This window comes from Oncorhynchus mykiss, chromosome 25 (genome assembly GCF_013265735.2).
Source record: "Oncorhynchus mykiss isolate Arlee chromosome 25, USDA_OmykA_1.1, whole genome shotgun sequence".
Taxonomy (NCBI): Eukaryota; Metazoa; Chordata; class Actinopteri; order Salmoniformes; family Salmonidae; genus Oncorhynchus; species Oncorhynchus mykiss.
This window is the reverse complement of record NC_048589.1, coordinates 34868375-34890443: the sequence shown is the minus strand read 5'-3', so window position 1 is coordinate 34890443 and position 22069 is coordinate 34868375. Positions and strand designations below refer to the sequence as shown.

Genomic DNA, 22069 nt, shown 5'->3' with positions numbered 1-22069 from the left:
AGGTCCGAGATACTGTTGTGAAGAAGTTTAAAGCTGGATTTGGATACAAAAAGATTTCCCAAGCTTTAAACATCCCAAGGAGCACTGTGCAAGCGATAATATTGAAATGGAAGGAGTATCAGACCACTGCAAATCTACCAAGACCTGGCCATCCCTCTAAACTTTCAGCTCATACAAGGAGAAGACTGATCAGAGATGCAGCCAAGAGGCCCATGATCACTCTGGATGAACTGCAGAGATCTACAGCTGAGGTGGGAGACTCTGTCTATAGGACAACAATCAGTCGTATATTGCACAAATCTGGCCTTTATGGAAGAGTGGCAAGAAGAAAGCCATTTCTTAAAGATATCCATAAAAAGTGTTGTTTAAAGTTTGCCACAAGCCACCTGGGAGACACACCAAACATGTGGAAGAAGGTGCTCTGGTAAGATGAAACCAAAATTGAACTTTTTGGCAACAATGCAAGACGTTATGTTTGGCGTAAAAGCAACACAGCTGAACACACCATCCCCACTGTCAAACATGGTGGTGGCAGCATCATGGTTTGGGCCTGCTTTTCTTCAGCAGGGACAGGGAAGGTGGTTAAACTTGATGGGAAGATGGATGGAGCCAAATACAGGACCATTCTGGAAGAAAACCTGATGGAGTCTGCAAAAGACCTGAGACTGGGACGGAGATTTGTCTTCCAACAAGACAATGATCCAAAACATAAAGCAAAATCTACAATGGAATGGTTCAAAAATAAACATATCCAGGTGTTAGAATGGCCAAGTCAAAGTCCAGACCTGAATCCAATCAAGAATCTGTGGAAAGCACTGAAAACTGCTGTTCACAAATGCTCTCCATCCAACCTCACTGAGCTCGAGCTGTTTTGCAAGGAGGAATGGGAAAAAAATTCAGTCTCTCGATGTGCAAAACTGATAGAGACATACCCCAAGCGACTTACAGCTGTAATCGCAGCAAAAGGTGGCGCTACAAAGTATTAACTTAAGGGGGCTGAATAATTTTGCACGCCCAATTTTTCAGTTTTTGATTTGTTAAAAAAGTTTGAAATATCCAATAAATGTCGTTCCACTTCATGATTGTGTCCCACTTGTTGTTGATTCTTCACAAAAAAATACAGTTTTATATCTTTATGTTTGAAGCCTGAAATGTGGCAAAAGGTCGCAAAGTTCAAGGGGGCCGAATACTTTCGCAAGGCACTGTAGCGCTTGATGGTTTTTGCGACTGCACATGCATACATTTTCAAAGTTCTTGAAATTTTCCAGATTGACTGACCTTCATGTCTTAAAGTAATGATGGACTGTCATTTCCCTTTGCTTATTTGACCTGTTCTTGCCATAGTATGGACTTGGTATTTTACCAAATAGGGTTATCTTCTGTATACCACCCCTACCTGTCACCTGTCACAACACAACTGATTGGCTCAAACACATTAAGAAGGAAAGAAAATCCACAAATGTACTTTTAACAAGGCACACCCATTAATTTAAATGCATTCCAGGTGACTACCTCTTGAAGCTGGTTGAGAGAATGCCAAGCGTGTGCAAAGCTGTCATCAAGGCAAAGGGTGGCTACTTTGAAGAATTTCAAATATAAAATATATTTTGATTTGTTTCACACTTTTTTGGTTACTACATGATTCCATATATGCTATTTTATAGCATTGATCTCTTCCCAATTATTCTACAATGTAGAAAATAGTAAAAGTAAAGAAAAACCCTTGAATGAGCAGGTGTGTCCAAATTTTTGACTGGTACTCTATATAATGTCTTCCATATAGCCACATTTCCTCATCTGATTGCAGGCTTCTCCCCTATCAAGGTGTTTTGGTACTTCCCTTATGCACTACGCTTTTCCGCCCGCTTACTATACCACAGGTCAATATAGTCTACCAGTCAACTGTCTACCCTGCCCTCTATCCATAGTGACAATAGTGGCCGGTGGATCGTTTGTCCAGGTCTGCAATAGGTTAACTAGCAATCATACCATACATAGAATCATTCAAATCTTCACAAATGTTCAGTATACATCCACAAGATAGAGGAATGTCTGACAGGCAGTGGAAAGGCCAGGTGCATCATTACGCATGAAAGAACAGTGCAGACATGCAGCTCAATAAGCTTCCCTATTGGTTTCGTTTAGAGACAATAAAATGATCCTAACTAGACTAGTTTACGGCACCACAATCCAATTCATAATTACATTAAAGTTTTCAAGTAAGTACAATTGCGTAAACTTCTGAATAATGACACAAAAGCCCTGTTATTTGAAAGTTGAATTCCATTCATTCCATTTGGATTAGTTGTGGGTGTACTCTGGACAGATTACAGAAAGGCACAGTAGCAGGCCAGTCTGGCTGTAGTTTTGCTTCTGATACTGATGCGCTGTCTATTGTTGATCATCATTCTCCCAAGTCGTCCTATATAGTGTGGCCACATAGGCCTGTGCTCCCAGCAGGCCCAGTTATTCAGGAAAGCTTAACACACATTCTGCCTCCTTTCCGATCAGAGCGACCATTCCTCGACCTAGAACCTCCTAACGCTTCAATATAGCCTAAATATTTGTCGTTTAAGTTTTAAAATGTATTACCTTTTATGTGGCATAAACACATCTAGTCACAATGTTTTAATCTGATTAGGCTCCTTCAATAGTCTCCTGTAGGCTACCTGCTGACCCGCTCCACTCTAATATACAGCAATTCCAGCATTCAAACTACTCAACTGCCATTCGATGAATGGAAAGAGACATTGTTACAAAACACTCACGTTTAATGACATTCGAATATTGTCAAACCAAGCCTTCACTACTAAATAGTCCAGTTGTATGGTACAGTAGGTCCAGTTGTATGGTACAGTAGGTCCAGTTGTATGGTACAGTAGGTCCAGTTGTGTGGTACAGTAGGTCCAGTTGTATGGTACAGTAGGTCCAGTTGTGTGGTAGGTCCAGTTGTATGGTAGGTCCAGTTGTGTGGTATAGTAGGTCCAGTTGTGTGGTAGGTCCAGTTGTGTGGTACAGTAGGTCCAGTTGTGTGGTAGGTCCAGTTGTGTGGTAGGTCCAGTTGTATGGTAGGTCCAGTTGTGTGGTAGGTCCAGTTGTATGGTAGGTCCAGTTGTGTGGCATAGTAGGTCCAGTTGTGTGGTACAGTAGGTCCAGTTGTATGGTAGGTCCAGTTGTATGGTAGGTCCAGTTGTGTGGTAGGTCCAGTTGTATGGTAGGTCCGGTTATATGGTAGGTCCAGTTGTATGGTAGGTCCAGTTGTGTGCTAGGTCCAGTTGTATGGTAGGTCCAGTTGTATGGTAGGTCCAGTTGTATGGTAGGTTCGGTTATATGGTAGGTCCAGTTGTATGGTAGGCCCAGTTGTGTGCTAGGTCCAGTTGTATGGTAGGTCCAGTTGTGTGCTAAGTCCAGTTGTATGGTAGGTCCAGTTGTGTGCTAGGTCCAGTTGTGTGGTAGGTCCAGTTGTGTGCTAGGTCCAGTTGTGTGTTAGGTCCAGTTGTGTGGTAGGTCCAGTTGTGTGTTAGGTCCAGTTGTGTGGTAGGTCCAGTTGTGTGGTACAGTAGGTCCAGTTGTGTGGTAGGTCCAGTTGTATGGTAGGTCCGGTTATATGGTAGGTCCAGTTGTATGGTAGGTCCAGTTGTGTGCTAGGTCCAGTTGTATGGTAGGTCCAGTTGTATGGTAGGTCCAGTTGTATGGTAGGTCCGGTTATATGGTAGGTCCAGTTGTATGGTAGGCCCAGTTGTGTGCTAGGTCCAGTTGTATGGTAGGTCCAGTTGTGTGCTAAGTCCAGTTGTATGGTAGGTCCAGTTGTGTGCTAGGTCCAGTTGTGTGGTAGGTCCAGTTGTGTGTTAGGTCCAGTTGTGTGGTAGGTCCAGTTGTGTGTTAGGTCCAGTTGTGTGGTAGGTCCAGTTGTGTGGTACAGTAGGTCCAGTTGTGTGGTAGGTCCAGTTGTATGGTAGGTCCGGTTATATGGTAGGTCCAGTTGTATGGTAGGTCCAGTTGTGTGCTAGGTCCAGTTGTATGGTAGGTCCAGTTGTATGGTAGGTCCAGTTGTATGGTAGGTCCGGTTATATGGTAGGTCCAGTTGTATGGTAGGCCCAGTTGTGTGCTAGGTCCAGTTGTATGGTAGGTCCAGTTGTGTGGTAGGTCCAGTTGTGTGCTAGGTCCAGTTGTGTGCTAGGTCCAGTTGTGTGCTAGGTCCAGTTGTGTGCTAGGTCCAGTCGGCAGTAGAGGACAATCTATAGATATTGACAGTCAATCAAATTAGGGATGAGCTCTTAGATCTCAGACTGTCCCCTGAGTTTAGGGAAGAAAGCATTTAGAAGGTACATAATGGTCTGTCCTGTCTGGTTTTTTATCCCTCTCTTTGATATGGCTTTTTCTTTACTCGCTATGTGACAGTTTCCCTGACACAGGTTAAGCCTATGTGAATTCTCATGCCTTTAAGTCCAGGACTAGGCTTAATCTGTGTCTGGGGAACATGGTCCAATGTGTTGGTCTCTACCAGATTTACACCATGCCAAGATGTCACAGACCTCACTCCAGCTGTTACCGATACACTTACACACACTGTGTGGGTCGTGAGTCTTCCTAACCACACCCATCTGCCAGCTCTCATTTCTCCCTCTCCACTTTCCATACCCCTTAGAAAATACAACCACTCCTCCTTCCTAGACAGTTACTGTGTTTACTCCGGGAAATCATTTCATTATCTTTGCAGCAGATATAGTTATGTAGACATTATAACCTCTGTCTGTCTGTGACATTATCGAGGAACATTCTGTTCAGACATTGTTAGAGGCTCTTTGGCTCGTTGTTGAGGTGTTTTGTGTTTGATGAAAGCACCTCATCAGGATTGCACACCCATTTGTCTGAGGGTGACACTGACAGAAACACTGACAGGTGTTTTAGGAATAGTTACAGATGGAGCATCGGCTGGCTGTGTTCTCAGATAGTTGCCATGGTTCCTCTGCTCAGTTGTGTTGTGTTTACCTAGAGATATATTACCTTTTGTGTTGGCCTTCATATTTCATACAAAGGGAGGTATGATATTTTTGCTAAATGTCTTCAAATTTCCATCTGTCTGTCTTGGTATTCCTTGGCAAGGTTTGATTGGATGCTGAATGATGACATCACTGCTGAATCAGATGTGAAGGAGTAACACAAGGTAGACAGACACTCACATCCACTAGACGTTCTACTGCATCTCAGTGCTAGAGGCGTCACTACAGACCCTGGTTTAAATCCAGGCTGTATGACATCCGGCCTTGATTAGGAGTCCCATACGGAGGCACAGAATTGGCCCAGCATCGTCCGGGTTAGGGTTTGGCCGGGGTAGGCCATCATTGTAAATAAGAATTTGTTCTTAACTGACTTGCCTAGTTAAATGAAGGTAAAATAATAACAAATAAAAGGTCAGAAATATGTGTCCTGTTTAATGATCCTACGCTACTGTAGCTGTGGTTGTCTAGAGAGGAATGTGGCCATGGCTTCAGTCTGTCAGGTAGTCAGGTGTCTGCATTGATATTAGTCACCGCTAAGATTCTTAGAGCATGCATGCTCCATGCTCCATGCTCCATGCTCCATGCTCCATGCTCCATGCTCTATGTTCCATGCTCCATGCTCCATGCTCCATGCTCCATGCTCCATGCTCCATGCTCCATGCTCCATGCTCCATGCTCCATGTTCCATGCTCCATGCTCCATGCTCCATGCTCCATGATCCATGCTCCATGCTCCATGCTTCTTGCTCCATGCTCCATGCTCCATGCTCCATGCTCCATGTTCCATGCTCCATGTTCCATGCTTCATGCTCCATGCTCCATGCTCCATGTTCCATGCTCCATGCTCCATGTTCCATGCTCCATGCTCCATGCTCCATGTTCCATGCTCCATGCTCCATGTTCCATGCTTCATGCTCCATGTTCCATGCTCCATGTTCCATGCTTCATGCTCCATGCTCCATGCTCCATGTTCCATGCTCCATGTTCCATGCTCCATGCTCCATGCTCCATGTTCCATGCTCCATGCTCCATGCTCCATGCTTCATGCTCCATGCTCCATGCTCCATGCTCCATGTTCCATGCTTCATGCTCCATGCTCCATGTTCCATGCTCCATGCTCCATGCTCCATGCTTCATGCTCCATGCTCCATGTTCCATGCTCCATGTTCCATGCTCCATGCTCCATGTTCCATGCTTCATGCTCCATGCTCCATGCTCCATGCTCCATGCCATGACGAGTTGTCAGTTTGTCTCAGAGGAATCGATTGACGTTCTGGATATCATATCCAGTTAGAGCTAGTCTAGTGGCTGTGAGTGTGTCTGTGACGTCACATAGCATAGGGACATGCCTGCTCTGTGGGAGCTAGCCCAGGTTGTGTATTAGATGATAAGGAGATGCTCTGTGCTGTGGTCAGTGGGTGGAGCCAGCATCATGTCTGATAACATCACCCTACACAGGACTGATACAGAGAGGAGGAGGAGATGGAGGGAGACCTGGGCTTGTATGCACAAAGCCTTTCTGAGTAAAAGTGCTGAACTATGATGAGATCCTCCCCCTGTTATTCATTATGGTTTAAAAGGCACAACTGATCCTAGATCAGCCAGACTGACACCACTGTATACTACGTTACCCTAAGTAGGGCCCCTTCTCTAAATGGAAAGGAACAGTCATTCAGACCAGAGGTTGACTGTAGAGTGTCAGGGGAGGGGATCGGTGATGTGCTTTCTCAAACTTTACATCCACAGTGGAAACTGTACAGCTACACTCAGAAAGATTGGTTATAACTCAAGTTACTTATGCTGGGAGGGGTTTAAATCCTTGAGACACAGTCAGAGGTTTAGTATGTGTGATGTACATGTAACTAACTTTCTCCCAAATCCCCATTGACACCAGTGCATGATGATCTATGGAGAAGTTGAAGTTCCATGTGCAGAGATCTAGTCTGGACCTTCTAATACATATCATATCACTGGGTAGCTACAGGATTCAATACATTACATAACATTATGACTTTAGTTCTAATATCTGGTGTTTGTGCAGGATAGCAAAACACCAGACGAGGACACTCTCCCATATTCATTGAACTGTACAGACACATCCCTACACATGAAGTTAACCCAGACACACTAGCATTAAACTAGTAGAAACACACAGACCAAACACACAGTTGAAACGTCAACGAGTCCAGCGAGAGCGGTTTGGTTTGAGCCTATCATTCATCATGTTCCCCAGTAGAGACCGAGAGGTGGGAGAGGGGTGATGAAATAGGCATGCTGCACCAAAATAGATCTTAGTGGTTAACCTTCACCCGCCATTCCACACACGCACACACACATACGCACACATACAGGCACACACGCACACACACATGCACACGCACGCACCCACCCACCCACCCACGCATGCGAACACACACACACACACACAGGTATGCACACACATACAGGCACACACACACGCACGCACGCACACACCCACCCACGCATGCGAACACACACACACACACAGGTATGCACACACATACAGGCACACACTCACGCACGCACACACACACACACACACACACACACACACAGGCATGCACATACATACAGGCACACACACACACACATTCACGCATAGACACAAGCACTCCACTGTGACAGTTGGGGGACATGTCATGCTAAAACTGGAGCCTGGGGAGGGATGAGGGAGTGGAGGGGTCATGTCATGCTAAAACGGGAGCCTGGGGAGGGATGAGGGAGTGGAGGGGACATGTCATGCTAAAACGGGAGCCTGGGGAGGGATGAGGGAGTGGAGGGGACATGTCATGCTAAAACGGGAGCCTGGGGAGGGATGAGGGAGTGGAGGGGACATGTCATGCTAAAACGGGAGCCTGGGGAGGGATGAGGGAGTGGAGGGGACATGTCATGCTAAAACTGGAGCCTGGGGAGGGATGAGGGAGTGGAGGGGACATGTCATGCTAAAACGGGAGCCTGGGGAGGGATGAGGGAGTGGAGGGGACATGTCATGCTAAAACGGGAGCCTGGGGAGGGATGAGGGAGTGGAGGGGACCTAAAACCTAAATGGTATAGGTTCCTAGGATGTACAGTACCCGTAAAAAGTTTGGACACACCTACTCATTCAAGGGTTTTTCTTTATTTTTACTATTTTCTACTTTGTAGAATAATAGTGAAGTCATCAAAACCATGAAATAACACATATGGAATCATGTAGTAACCAAACAGGTGTTAAACAAATCAAAATATATTTTATATTTGAGATTCTTCGAAATAGCCACCCTTTGCCTTGATGACGTCTTTGCACACTCTTGGCATTCTCTCAACCAGCTTCATGAGGAATGATTTTCCAACAGTCTTGAAGGAGTTCCCACATATGCTGAGCACTTGTTGGCTGCATTTCCTTAATTCTGCAGTCCAACTCATCCCAAACCATCTCAATTGGGTTGAGGTCGGGGGATTGTGGAGACAAGGTCATCTGATACAGCACTCCATCACTCTCCTTCTTGGTCAAATAGCCCTTACACAACCTGGAGGTATGTTGGGTCATTGTCCTGTTGAAAAACAAATGATAGTCCCACTAAGTGCAAACCAGATAGGATGGCGTATCGCTGCAGAATGCTGTGGTAGCCAAGCTGGTTAAGTATGCTTTGAGTTCTAAGTAAATCTCTGACACCAGCAAAGCACCCCCACATCATAATACATCCTCCTCCATGTTTCACGGTGGGAACCACACATGTCTAGATCATCCGCTCACCTACTCTGCGTCTCACAAAGACTCGGCGGTTGGAACCAAAAATCTCAAATGTGGACTCATCAGACCAAAGGACAGATTTCCACCGGTCTAATGTCCATTGCTCGTGTTTCTTGGCCCAAGCAAGTCTCTTCTTATATTGGTGTCCTTTAGTAGTAGTTTCTTTGCAGCAATTCCACCATGAAGGCCTGATTCACACTGTCTCCTCTGAACAGTTGATGTTGAGATGTGTCTGTTACTTGAACTCTGTAAAGAATGTATTTGTTGTTTACAAATGCACTTGAAGTTTTTGAAATTTTCCAGATTGACTGACCTTCATGTCTGAAAGTAATGATGGACTGTTGTTTCTCTTTGCTTATTTGACCTGTTCTTGCCATAATATGGACTTGGTATTTTACCAAATAGAGCTATCTTCTGTCTGTATACCACCCCTACCTTGTCACAGCACAACTGATTGGCTCAAACGCATTAAGAAGGAAAGACATTCCACAAATGAACTTTTAACAAGGCACACCTGTTCATTGAAATGCATTCCAGGTGACTACCTCATGAAGCTGGTTGAGAGAATGCCAAGAGTGTGCAAAGCTGTCATCAAGGCAAATGTACTTTGAAGAATCTCAAATATAAAATATATTTTGATTAGTTTAACTCTTTTTTTTGGTTACTACATGATTCAATGTGTTATTTCATAATGTTGATGTCTTCACTATTATTCTACAATGTAGAAAATACTAACAATAAAGAAAAACTATTGAATGAGTAGGTGTGTCAACTTTTGACTGGTACTGTATGTTACAGGATTTCTTCCATTGAGATTTGTGTTTTATAGTAAATTCAGAACAGCTTCTCATTCTTCTGCGTGGATGAATGGTGTTGTGATGTTTTGGTTTGAAGTTGTTGTCAGTTATAATATACTGCTCAAAAAATAAAGGGAACACTTAAACAACACAATTTAACTCCAAGTCAATCACACTTCTGTGAAATCAAACTGTCCACTTAGGAAGCAACACCGATTGACAATAAATTTCACATGCTGTTGTGCAAACGGAATAGACAACAGGTGGAAATTATAGGCAATTAGCAAGACACCCCCGATAAAGGAGTGGTTCTGCAGGTGGTGACCACAGACCACTTCTCAGTTCCTATGCTTCCTGGCTGATGTTTTGGTCACTTTTGAATGCTGGCGGTGCTTTCACTCTAGTGGTAGCATGAGACGGAGTCTACAACCCACACAAGTGGCTCAGGTAGTGCAGCTCATCCAGGGTGGCACATCAATGCGAGCTGTGGCAAGAATGTTTGCTGTCTGTCAGCGTAGTGTCCAGAGGATGGAGGCGCTACCAGGAGACAGGCCAGTACATCAGGAGACGTGGAGGAGGCCGTAGGAGGGACACAACCCAGCAGCAGGTCCGCTACCGCCGCCTTTGTACAAGGAGGAGCAGGAGGAGGACTGCCAGAGCCCTGCAAAATGACCTCCAGCAGGCCACAAATGTGCATGTGTCTGCTCAAACGGTCAGAAACAGACTCCATGAGGGTGGTATGAGGGCCCGACGTCCACATGTGGGGGTTGTGCTTACAGCCCAACACCGTGCAGGACGTTTGGCATTTGCCAGAGAACACCAAGATTGGCAAATTCGCCACTGGCGCCCTGTGCTCTTCACAGATCAAAGCAGGTTCACACTGAGCACATGTGACAGACGTGACAGAGTCTGGAGACGCCGTGGAGAACGTTCTGCTGCCTCCTAATGCAAGACAATGCTAGACCTCATGTGGCTGAATTGAGCACATCTGGGACATCATGTCTTGCTCCATCCACCAACGCCACGTTGCACCACAGACTGTCCAGGAGTTGACGGATGCTTTAGTCCAGGTCTGGGAGGAGATCCCTCAGGAGACCATCCGCCACCTCATCAGGAGCATGCCCAGGCGTTGTAGGGAGGTCATACAGGCACGTGGAGGCCACACACACTACTGAGCCTCATTTTGACTTGTTTTAAGGACATTACATCAAAGTTGGATCAGCCTGTAGTGTGGTTTTCCACTTTAATTTTGAGTGTGACTCCAAATCCAGACCTCCATGGGTTGATAAATTTGATTTCCATTGATCATTTTTGTGTGATTTTTGTTGTCAGCACATTTGACTATGTAAAGAAAAAAGTATTTAATAAGAATATTTCATTCATTCAGATCTAGGATGTGTTATTTTAGTGTTCCCTTTATTTTTTTGAGCAGTGTACTTCGCAAGGCTCTCTGTGACAGTGTAACTGAGTAACACTTACAACTACTGCACTTTACAATCTTGACATGCTCATTTACCTTTCAACATTTATTGGTAATGGCGCTTTGAATAAAGATGTATATAAATCATTGTTAATTATTATCACCTTACAGTTTCCCTCTTCCAGACGTCCTGCCTGTGTGTGAGGTCCATACTGATCCTTCCATATCTCTCCCTCCACCACTCCTGCTCTCACTCCTCCTCTCATCTCCCTCCACCACTCCTGCTCTCACTCCTACTCTCATCTCCCTCCACCACTCCTCCTCTCCCTCCACCACTCCTCCGCTCCCTCCACCCCTCCTCCTCTCCCTCCACCACTACTCCTCTCCCTTCTCCTCTCCTCTCCCTCCACCACTACTCCTCTCCCTTCTCCTCTCCTCTCCCTCCACCCCTCCTCCTCTCCCTCCACCACTCCTCCTCTCCCTCCACCACTACTCCTCTCCCTTCTCCTCTCCTCTCCCTCCACCACTCCTCCGCTCCCTCCACCCCTCCTCCTCTCCCTCCACCACTACTCCTCTCCCTTCTCCTCTCCTCTCCCTCCACCCCTCCTCCTCTCCCTCCACCACTCCTCCTCTCCCTCCACCACTACTCCTCTCCCTTCTCCTCTCCTCTCCCTCCACCCCTCCTCCGCTCCCTCCACCACTCCTCCTCTCCCTTCTCCTCTCCTCTCCCTCCACCCCTCCTCCGCTCCCTCCACCACTACTCCTCTCCCTTCTCCTCTCCTCTCCCTCCACCCCTCCTCCGCTCCCTCCACCACTACTCCTCTCCCTTCTCCTCTCCCTCCACCCCTCCTCCGCTCCCTCCACCACTCCTCCGCTCCCTCCACCACTCCTCCGCTCCCTCCACCACTCCTCCGCTCCCTCCACCACTCCTCCGCTCCCTCCACCACTACTCCTCGTCCTCCTCTCCCTCCACCACTCCTCCGCTCCCTCCACCACTCCTCCTCTCCCTCCACCACTACTCCTCGTCCTCCTCTCCCTCCACCACTCCTCCGCTCCCTCCACCACTCCTCCGCTCCCTCCACCACTCCTCCGCTCCCTCCACCACTCCTCCTCTGCCTCCACCACTACTCCTCGTCCTCCTCTCCCTCCACCACTCCTCCGCTCCCTCCACCACTCCTCCTCTCCCTCCACCACTCCTCCTCTCCCTCCACCATTCTTCCGCTCCCTCCTCTCCCTCCACCACTCCTCCGCTCCCTCCACCACTCCTCCTCTCCCTCCACCACTCCTCCACTCCTCCGCTCCCTCCACCACTCCTCCTCTCCCTCCACCACTACTCCTCGTCCTCCTCTCCCTCCACCACTCCTCCGCTCCCTCCACCACTCCTCCGCTCCCTCCACCACTCCACCACTCCTCCGCTCCCTCCACCACTCCTCCTCTCCCTCCACCACTCCTCCTCTCCCTCCACCACTCCTCCGCTCCCTCCTCTCCCTCTACCACTCCTCCGCTCCCTCCACCACTCCTCCTCTCCCTCCACCACTCCTCCGCTCCCTCCTCTCCCTCCACCACTCCTCCGCTCCCTCCACCACTCCTCCTCTCCCTCCACCACTACTCCTCGTCCTCCTCTCCCTCCATCACTCCTCCTCGTCCTCCTCTCCCTCCACCACTCTTCCTCCTCCTCATCTCCCACCACTCCTCCTCGTCCTCCTCTCCCTCCACCACTCTTCCTCATCCTCCTCTCCCTCCACCACTCTTCCTCATCCTCCCCTCACTCCACCACTCCTCTTTCTCCTTTCCCAGAGCAGCTGAAGCGGTCTCCAGCCCCCAATTACCTCACTGAGCCACCGACCCCACCGCCACACTGGCTGCAGCCATGACGTCCACCACGGACTTTGACAATGTTGAGATCACTCAGCAGTACAGCCGCATCAACACACGCTTCGAGCTGCTAGAAGAGGAGCTGGACAATGACAACAGCTCTGCAAGACTGTTTGAGAGGTCACGCATCAAAGCCCTCGCAGGTGACCTAGGGATCAAACATGGGGCGGGCTGGGGTGTGTTCTGTTGGATGGGGTCATTCTCTGTCACCTGTCTTGAATTCAGCCTTCAAATAAGAACATGTGAAATATCATATCATCATATCATCATGTCTGAGTTTGTCTGCACACACATCCCCCAGCAGAGCAGCTGAGACTGATCATACACTCTCTCTCTCTCTCTCTCTCTCTCTCTCTCTCTCTCTCTCTCTCTCTCTCTCTCTATCCAATTCAAGGGCTTTATTGGCATGGGGAACATATGTTTACATTGCCAAACAAGTGAAGTTGTTACGGTGCGTGAATGAGGACCCAAAAGCGAATTAACTTAAACAGAGCTTCTTTAATTACCAAACATAGGTAGGCTCAGACGGACCGGCAGATTCCGACAGGACAAGACAAGGTTACAGCAAACATGACGACAGTCTGGTTCAGGCATGAAACACAACAAACAAGAATCCGACAAGGACAGGAACAAAAACAGAGAGAGATATAGGGGACTAATCAGAGGGAAAAAGGGAACAGGTGGGAAAAGGGGTGACGAGGTGGTTAGGAGGAGACAAGGCACAGCTGGGGGAAAGAGGGGGTGGAAAGGTAACCTAACAACGACCAGCAGAGGGAGACAGGGTGAAGGGAAAGGACAGAGACAAGACACAACATGACAGTACATGACAGTACCCCCCCACTCACCGAGCGCCTCCTGGCGCACTCGAGGAGGAAACCTGGCGGCAACGGAGGAAATCCTCGATCAGCGCACGGTCCAGCACGTCCCGAGAGGGAACCCAACTCCTCTCCTCAGGACCGTACCCCTCCCAATCTACGAGGTACTGGTGACCACGGCCCCGAGGACGCATGTCCAAAATTCTACGGACCCTGTAGATGGGTGCGCCCTCGACAAGGATGGGGGGGGGGGGGGGGGGGAGACGAGCGGGGGCGCGAAGGACGGGCTTGATGCAGGAGACATGGAAGACCGGGTGGACGCGACGAAGGTATCGCGGAAGAAGAAGTCGAACTGCGACAGGATTAATGACCCGAGAAATACGGAACGGACCAATGAACCGCGGGGTCAACTTGCGAGAAGCCGTCTTAAGGGGAAGGTTCTGAGTGGAGAGCCAAACTCTCTGACCGCGACAATATCTAGGACTCTTAGTTCTACGCTTATTAGCAGCCCTCACAGTCTGCGTCCTATAACGGCAAAGTGCAGACCTGACCCTCTTCCAGGTGCGCTTGCAACGTTGGACAAAAGCCTGAGCGGAGGGGACGCTGGACTCGGCGAACTGAGATGAGAACAGCGGAGGCTGGTACCCGAGGCTACTCTGAAAAGGAGATAGCCCGGTCGCAGACGAAGGAAGCGAGTTGTGGGCATATTCTGCCCAGGGGAGCTGTTCTGACCAAGACGCAGGGTTACGAAAAGAAAGACTGCGTAAGATGCGACCAATAGTCTGATTGGCCCGTTCTGCTTGACCGTTAGACTGGGGGTGAAAGCCGGAAGAGAGACTGACGGAAGCCCCAATCAAACGGCAAAACTCCCTCCAAAATTGAGACGTGAATTGCGGACCTCTGTCCGAAACGACGTCTGACGGAAGGCCATGAATTCTGAAAACATTCTCGATGATGATTTGTGCCGTCTCTTTAGCAGAAGGAAGCTTAGCAAGGGGAATGAAATGAGCCGCCTTAGAGAACCTATCGACAACCGTAAGAATAACAGTCTTCCCCGCTGACGAAGGCAGTCCGGTGACAAAATCTAAGGCGATGTGAGACCACGGTCGAGAAGGAATAGGAAGCGGCCTGAGACGGCCGGCAGGAGGAGAGTTACCGGACTTAGTCTGCGCGCAGACCGAACAAGCAGCCACGAAACGACGCGTGTCATGCTCCCGGGTGGGCCACCAAAAACGCTGGCGAATGGAAGCAAGCGTACCCCGAACGCCAGGGTGGCCGGCTAACTTGGCAGAGTGAGCCCACTGAAGAACGGCCAGACGAGTAGGAACGGGAACGAAAAGAAGGTTCCTAGGACAAGCGCGCGGCGACGGAGTGTGAGTGAGCGCTTGTTTTACCTGCCTCTCAATTCCCCAGACAGTCAACCCGACAACACGCCCCTCAGGGAGAATCCCCTCGGGGTCAGTGGAGGCTACTGAAGAACTGAAGAGACGAGACAAAGCATCAGGCTTGGTGTTCTTAGAGCCCGGACGATAAGAAATCACAAACTTGAAACGAGCGAAAAACAGCGCCCAACGCGCCTGACGCGCATTAAGTCGTTTGGCAGAACGGATGTACTCAAGGTTCCTATGGTCAGTCCAAACGACAAAAGGAACGGTCGCCCCCTCCAACCACTGTCGCCATTCGCCTAGGGCTAACCGGATGGCGAGCAGTTCGCGGTTACCCACATCATAGTTACGTTCCGACGGCGACAGGCGATGAGAAAAATACGCGCATGGGTGGACCTTGTCGTCAGAGAGGGAGCGCTGAGAAAGAATGGCTCCCACGCCCACCTCTGACGCGTCAACCTCGACAACGAACTGTCTAGAGACGTCAGGTGTAACAAGGATAGGAGCGGATGTAAAACGATTCTTGAGGAGATCAAAAGCTCCCTGGGCGGAAACGGACCACTTAAAGCACGTCTTGACAGAAGTAAGGGCTGTGAGAGGAGCTGCCACCTGACCGAAATTACGGATGAAACGACGATAGAAGTTCGCGAAGCCGAGAAAGCGCTGCAGCTCGACGCGTGACTTAGGGACGGGCCAATCAATGACAGCTTGGACCTTAGCGGGATCCATCTTAATGCCTTCAGCGGAAATAACAGAACCGAGAAATGTGACGGAGGAGGCATGAAAAGTGCACTTCTCAGCCTTCACAAAAAGACAATTCTCTAAAAGGCGCTGGAGGACACGTCGAACGTGCTGAACATGAATCTGGAGTGACGGTGAAAAAATCAGGATATCGTCAAGGTAAACGAAAACAAAGATGTTCAGCATGTCTCTCAGGACATCATTGACTAATGCCTGAAAGACAGCTGGAGCGTTAGCGAGGCCGAAAGGAAGAACCCGGTATTCAAAGTGCCCTAACGGAGTGTTAAACGCCGTCTTCCACTCGTCCCCCTCCCTGATGCGCACGAGATGGTAAGCGTTACGAAGGTCCAACTTAGTGAAAAACCTGGCTCCCTGCAGGATCTCGAAGGCTGAAGACATAAGAGGAAGCGGATAACGATTCTTCACTGTTATGTCATTCAGCCCTCGATAATCTATGCAGGGGCGCAGAGACCCGTCCTTCTTCTTGACAAAAAAAAACCCCGCTCCGGCGGGAGAGGAGGAGGGGACTATGGTACCGGCGTCAAGAGCTACAGACAAATAATCTTCGAGAGCCTTACGTTCGGGAGCCGACAGAGAGTATAGTCTACCCCGGGGGGGGGTGGTTCCCGGAAGGAGATCAATACTACAATCATACGACCGGTGTGGAGGAAGAGAGGTGGCCCTGGACCGACTGAACACCGTGCGCAGATCGTGATATTCCTCCGGCACCCCTGTCAAATCACCAGGCTCCTCCTGTGAAGAAGAGACAGAGGAAACAGGAGGGATAGCAGACATTAAACATTTCACATGACAAGAGACGTTCCAGGAGAGGATAGAATTACTAGACCAATTAATGGAAGGATTATGACAAACTAGCCAGGGATGGCCCAAAACAACAGGTGTAAAAGGTGAACGAAAAATTAAAAAAGAAATGGTTTCACTATGATTACCAGAAACAGTGAGGGTTAAAGGTAGCGTCTCACGCTGAATCCTGGGGAGAGGACTACCATCCAGGGCGAACAAGGCCGTGGGCTCCTTTAACTGTCTGAGAGGAATGTCATGTTCCCGAGCCCAGGTCTCGTCCATAAAACAGCCCTCCGCCCCAGAGTCTATTAAGGCACTGCAGGAAGCTGACGAACCGGTCCAGCGTAGATGGACCGACAAGGTAGTGCAGGATCTTGAAGGAGAGACAGGAGTAGTAGCGCTCACCAGTAGCCCTCCGCTTACTGACGAGCTCTGGCCTTTTACTGGACATGAAGTGACAAAATGACCAGCGGAACCGCAATAGAGACAGAGGCGGTTGGTGATTCTCCGTTCCCTCTCCTTAGTCGAGATGCGGATACCTCCCAGCTGCATGGGCTCAGCACCCGAGCCGGCAGAGGAAGATGGTAGTGATGCGGAGAGGGGGGCGACGGAGAGCGCGAGCTCCTTTCCACGAGCTCGGTGACGAAGATCAACCCGTCGCTCAATGCGAATAGCGAGTTCAATCAAGGAATCCACGCTGGAAGGAACCTCCCGGGAGAGAATCTCATCCTTTACCTCTGCGCGGAGACCCTCCAGAAGACGAGCGAGCAAGGCCGGCTCGTTCCAGCCACTGGAGACAGCAAGAGTGCGAAACTCAATAGAGTAGTCTGTTATGGATCGATTGCCTTGACATAGGGAAGACAGGGCCCTGGAAGCCTCCTCCCCAAAAACAGATCGATCAAAAACCCGTATCATCTCCTCCTTAAAGTCCTGATACTGGTTAGTACACTCAGCCCTTGCCTCCCAGATTGCCGTGCCCCACTCACGAGCCCGTCCAATAAGGAGAGATATGACGTAGGCGACACGAGCAGTGCTCCTGGAGTAAGTGTTGGGCTGGAGAGAAAACACAATATCACACTGGGTGAGGAACGAGCGGCATTCAGTGGGCTCCCCAGAGTAACACGGCGGGTTATTGATTCTGGGCTCCGGAGATTCGAAAGCCCTGGAAGTGGCCGGTGGATCGAGGCGGAGATGGTGAACCTGTTCTGTGAGGTTGGAGACTTGGGTGGCCAGGGTCTCAACGGCATGTCGAGCAGCAGACACTTCCTGCTCGTGTCTGCCTAGCATCGCTCCCTGGATCCCGACGGCTGAGTGGAGAGGATCCGAAGTCGCTGGGTCCATTCTTGGTCGGATTCTTCTGTTACGGTGCGTGAATGAGGACCCAAAAGCGAATTAACTTAAACAGAGCTTCTTTAATTACCAAACATAGGTAGGCTCAGACGGACCGGCAGATTCCGACAGGACAAGACAAGGTTACAGCAAACATGACGACAGTCTGGTTCAGGCATGAAACACAACAAACAAGAATCCGACAAGGACAGGAACAAAAACAGAGAGAGATATAGGGGACTAATCAGAGGGAAAAAGGGAACAGGTGGGAAAAGGGGTGACGAGGTGGTTAGGAGGAGACAAGGCACAGCTGGGGGAAAGAGGGGGTGGAAAGGTAACCTAACAACGACCAGCAGAGGGAGACAGGGTGAAGGGAAAGGACAGAGACAAGACACAACATGACAGTACATGACAGAAGTAGATAACAAACAACTGAAATAAACAATAAAAATGAACAGTAAACATTACACTCACATTTCAAATGTCATATTAATCTCTCCTCTGTCTCTCTCTCGCTCTCTCGCTTTCTCTCTCTCTCTCACATACACACACACACCACACACCTCTAGAGTTGCTGGGATCATTTGCACATTTCCAGAATGCTCCAGTGTGAACGATGTGGACAGCTGCCCTCCCTTAAGTTCTGGTAAAACGTAGTGCAGTATATAGGGAATAGGCTTCCATTTAGAACGCAGCCCATGTCTGCCTCCAGCCCCCATAAGTGGTACGCTAATGGGAGAGAGTGTGTGGTTATTGGATGTCAAGGACTCTACTTTATTTTGGCCATTGGCTGTACTGATCTCTATCTCTCTTTAGCGTTCTCTTTCAAGCTGGTGGTTGTTCCCAGTCTGTCTGTCTCTTTGAAAGAGGAGAGAGCCTCTGTGTGGGAGCCAGCTAGCTGGTGTTATGTTGCTGTACTGATGTCTCTGTAATGCAATCAGAGTTCCCTGTCACAGACAGAGAGGGAGGGAATGAGAAAGAGGGAGAGAGAGAATGAAAGAGCGAGGGGAAGAGAGAGAGAGGGAGAGAATGAATAGGAGGGAGTAATGGCTCTTTACACATCAGTATTGCTGTACGGGTTGTGAACAGAGTATGGTCTATGTCTACTGTATCATCATACACATACAGTACATTCTCATAATCTCCTCCAATTTTGGGAACCCCTTCTCTGATCCACTTTGGTGTATATATATTCACCCACTGACTAAAACATGTAAAACATGTATGATCACTTAGTCATGTAAAAACAATAAGCCCTCCATCCTACACTTCCCATGGTTATTTCATGGCTGTGTGGGGAGGAGAGGAGATGCACAGCCTTGTCAGGAACACACATGTGAAGCCTGGGACATATTGTATGCATGGCTGGTGCGCTGGAGAAAGAACCACTCGGCTGAGGTGAGTGGAACGAAGTGCGGGATGCGGGAGTGCGGGATGCGGGAGTGCGGGGTGCGGGCAGGTCATCTGTGATTCAAGTCAGTATTCGGGGTCAGTCCATGTCTGAGGACATACGGAGATGTAGGAAAACCAGCCACTAGGGACAACAATGAGCACAGTTTTCTTCAAGTACTGTAGTTTTTAGTTTTGCCAGGACAGTGCGGATGTGGATGGTGGAGAGGCGTAAGCATCTGCCTCTCATTCCAAAGGTTGCATGTTCAAATCCAGCGATAGAGAGTTATTTTTGATATTTTTGTTTTAAGCCTATCCTTAACCCTTACCGTTAAACATTCACAGTTAATGCCCAACCTTAAGAATTTGGAGTTGATGCCTAAACTTAACCTTAAACACTTCTAAATTTGACATTTGATAAACATGGATGAACGTCTAATTCTGACATGAGACTGTGAGAGCTTGTTGGAGAGAGAGAGCGAACGAGCGCAACATCAGCGCTGAAGTGAGGAGAGTAAGGGAGGAGGGGGAGAGAGAGAGAGCGAGAGCAACATCAGCGCTGAAGTGAGGAGAGTAAGGGAGGAGGGGGAGAGAGAGTAAGGGAGGAGGGGGAGAGAGAGAGAGCGAGCGAGAGCAACATCAGCGCTGAAGTGAGGAGAGTAAGGGAGGAGGGGAGAGAGAGAGAGCGAGCGAGTGAGAGCAACATCAGCGCTGAAGTGAGGAGAGTAAGGGAGGAGGGGAGAGAGAGAGCGAGCGAGAAAGGGAGGGAGAGAGGGATGAGAGAGAGAGAGCGCAGCATCAGCGCTGAAGTGAGGAGAGTAAGGGAGGAGGGGGAGAGAGAGAGAGAGGGGGAGAGAGAGAGAGAGCGAGAGCAACATCAGCGCTGAAGTGAGGAGAGTGAGGGAGGAGGGGGAGAGAGAGAGAGAGCGAGAGCAACATCAGCGCTGAAGTGAGGAGAGTAAGGGAGGAGGGGAGAGAGAGAGCGAGCGAGAGCAACATCAGCGCTGAAGTGAGGAGAGAGAGTAAGGGAGGAGGGGAGAGAGAGCGAGCGAGAGCAACATCAGCGCTGAAGTGAGGAGAGAGAGTAAGGGAGGAGGGGAGAGAGAGAGCGAGCGAGAGCAACATCAGCGCTGAAGTGAGGAGAGTAAGGGAGGAGGGGAGAGAGAGCGAACGAGAGCAACATCAGTGCTGAAGTGAGGAGAGTAAGGGAGGAGGGGAGAGAGAGAGCGAGAAAGGGAGGGAGAGAGGGATGAGAGAGAGAGAGCGCAGCATCAGTGCTGGAGTGAAAACAGAGAAGGAGTGTGAAAGAGAGACAGAAAGAGAGAGGGCGGGAACAGGAGAGAGTGCCAGACTGGAGAGGTAGAGGGAACAAAGAGTGAGATCGAGAGAGAAAAGAGGAGAGAAGTGGAGATAAGTGGAGTGCTGCTGAGCACCTCTCATCCCAGCTCTCCGCTCCAGACTCCCTCCATCGTTGGACTCAGGACTCAAGATGAGCAGCCCGTCTCCATGTCTGTTGCGTGCTGTCAGCCAACCTCGGCTTCGAGAGGTCAAGATCAGCCTGAAGACCAGGGAGACTCGGGAGACAAACAGGGAGACGTCCACGCCCCTCAGATCCATTGGTGTGACCCTGGGGAGGGACAGGGACAGTTACAGAGAGGCCACCAGGGACCGGACCATCACCCCAGGGAAAGAGACCCCGCTCCGGGCCACTTTGAGCAGCAGCAACCGCAGCCGGAGCACCCCACCCGTCCACAGAGCCCAGAGGAGGGCAGCGAGGGGTGATGGGAGAACCACCAGGCAGGAGACAGAACACCAGCCTGAGAGGAACGGGACCCTCCGGGTCATACCCACGTCTGGATCTAGAGACCCTCATCCTCTGGGACTGGGTCTGGGTCTCTCCCCCATCTCCTGTTTCTCCTCTTCCTCCTCCACCTGCACCCCTGCCAGACGTCAGCAACGCCATGCTCCCTCTCCCCCTTGCCCAGCTTCTCCCCCCACCACCTCCTCCTCAGGCAGGAGTATGAAGAAGGCGAGGTGTCTGAGCTACAGCACCTCCAACATCTGCTTCAACTCCATCCTGGATGGACGCTTCAGGCAGCTGCAAGGTAAACTACTGTCCAGGCTGATCTGAGGCTGGGGGTGGTGATGGTGTTGGTGGGATGGATGCTTCATGCAGCTGCAAGGTAAACTACTGTCCAGGCTGATCTGAGGCTGGTGGTGGTGATGGTGTTGGTGGGATGGATGCTTCAGGCAGCTGCAAGGTAAACTACTGTCCAGGCTGGTCTGGGGCTGGGGGTGGTGATGGTGTTGGTGTTGGTGGGAAGGATGCTTCAGGCAGCTGCAAGGTAAACTACTGTCCAGGCTGGTCTGGGGCTGGTGGTGGTGATGGTGTTGGTGGGATGGATGCTTCAGGCAGCTGCAAGGTAAACTACTGTACAGGCTGATCTGAGGCTGGAGGTGGTGAGGGTGTTGGTGTTGGTGGGATGGATGGATGCTTCAGGCAGCTGCAAGGTAAACTACTGTCCAGGCTGGTCTGGGGCTGGGGGTGATGATGATGTTGGTGGGATGGATGCTTCAGGCAGCTGCAAGGTAAACTACTGTCCAGGCTGGTCTGGGGCTGGGGGTGATGATGGTGTTGGTGGGATGGATGTTTAAGGCAGCTGCAAGGTAAACTACTGTCCAGGCTGGTCTGGGGCTGGAGGTGGTGATGGTGTTGGTGGGATGGATGCTTCAGGCAGCTGCAAGGTAAACTACTGTC

At 49.7% G+C, this 22069-nt stretch overlaps 1 protein-coding gene across 2 annotated transcripts in view; it reads left to right on the top strand.

Annotated features, from left to right (window-relative positions):
* The window catches only part of LOC110505825 (spectrin beta chain, erythrocytic), a 119089-nt gene that overhangs the window by 3529 nt on the left and 93491 nt on the right, over positions 1-22069 (top strand). The window contains exon 2 of one of the 2 annotated variants that reach the window (XM_036962964.1): positions 12776-12991. In XM_036962964.1, coding sequence (XP_036818859.1) covers positions 12844-12991 — 148 coding nt within the window. In that variant the 5' untranslated portion in view covers positions 12776-12843. Of the gene's footprint in view, positions 1-12770; positions 12992-22069 lie in introns of both variants that reach the window. The other variant, XM_036962963.1, reaches the window with a different exon arrangement.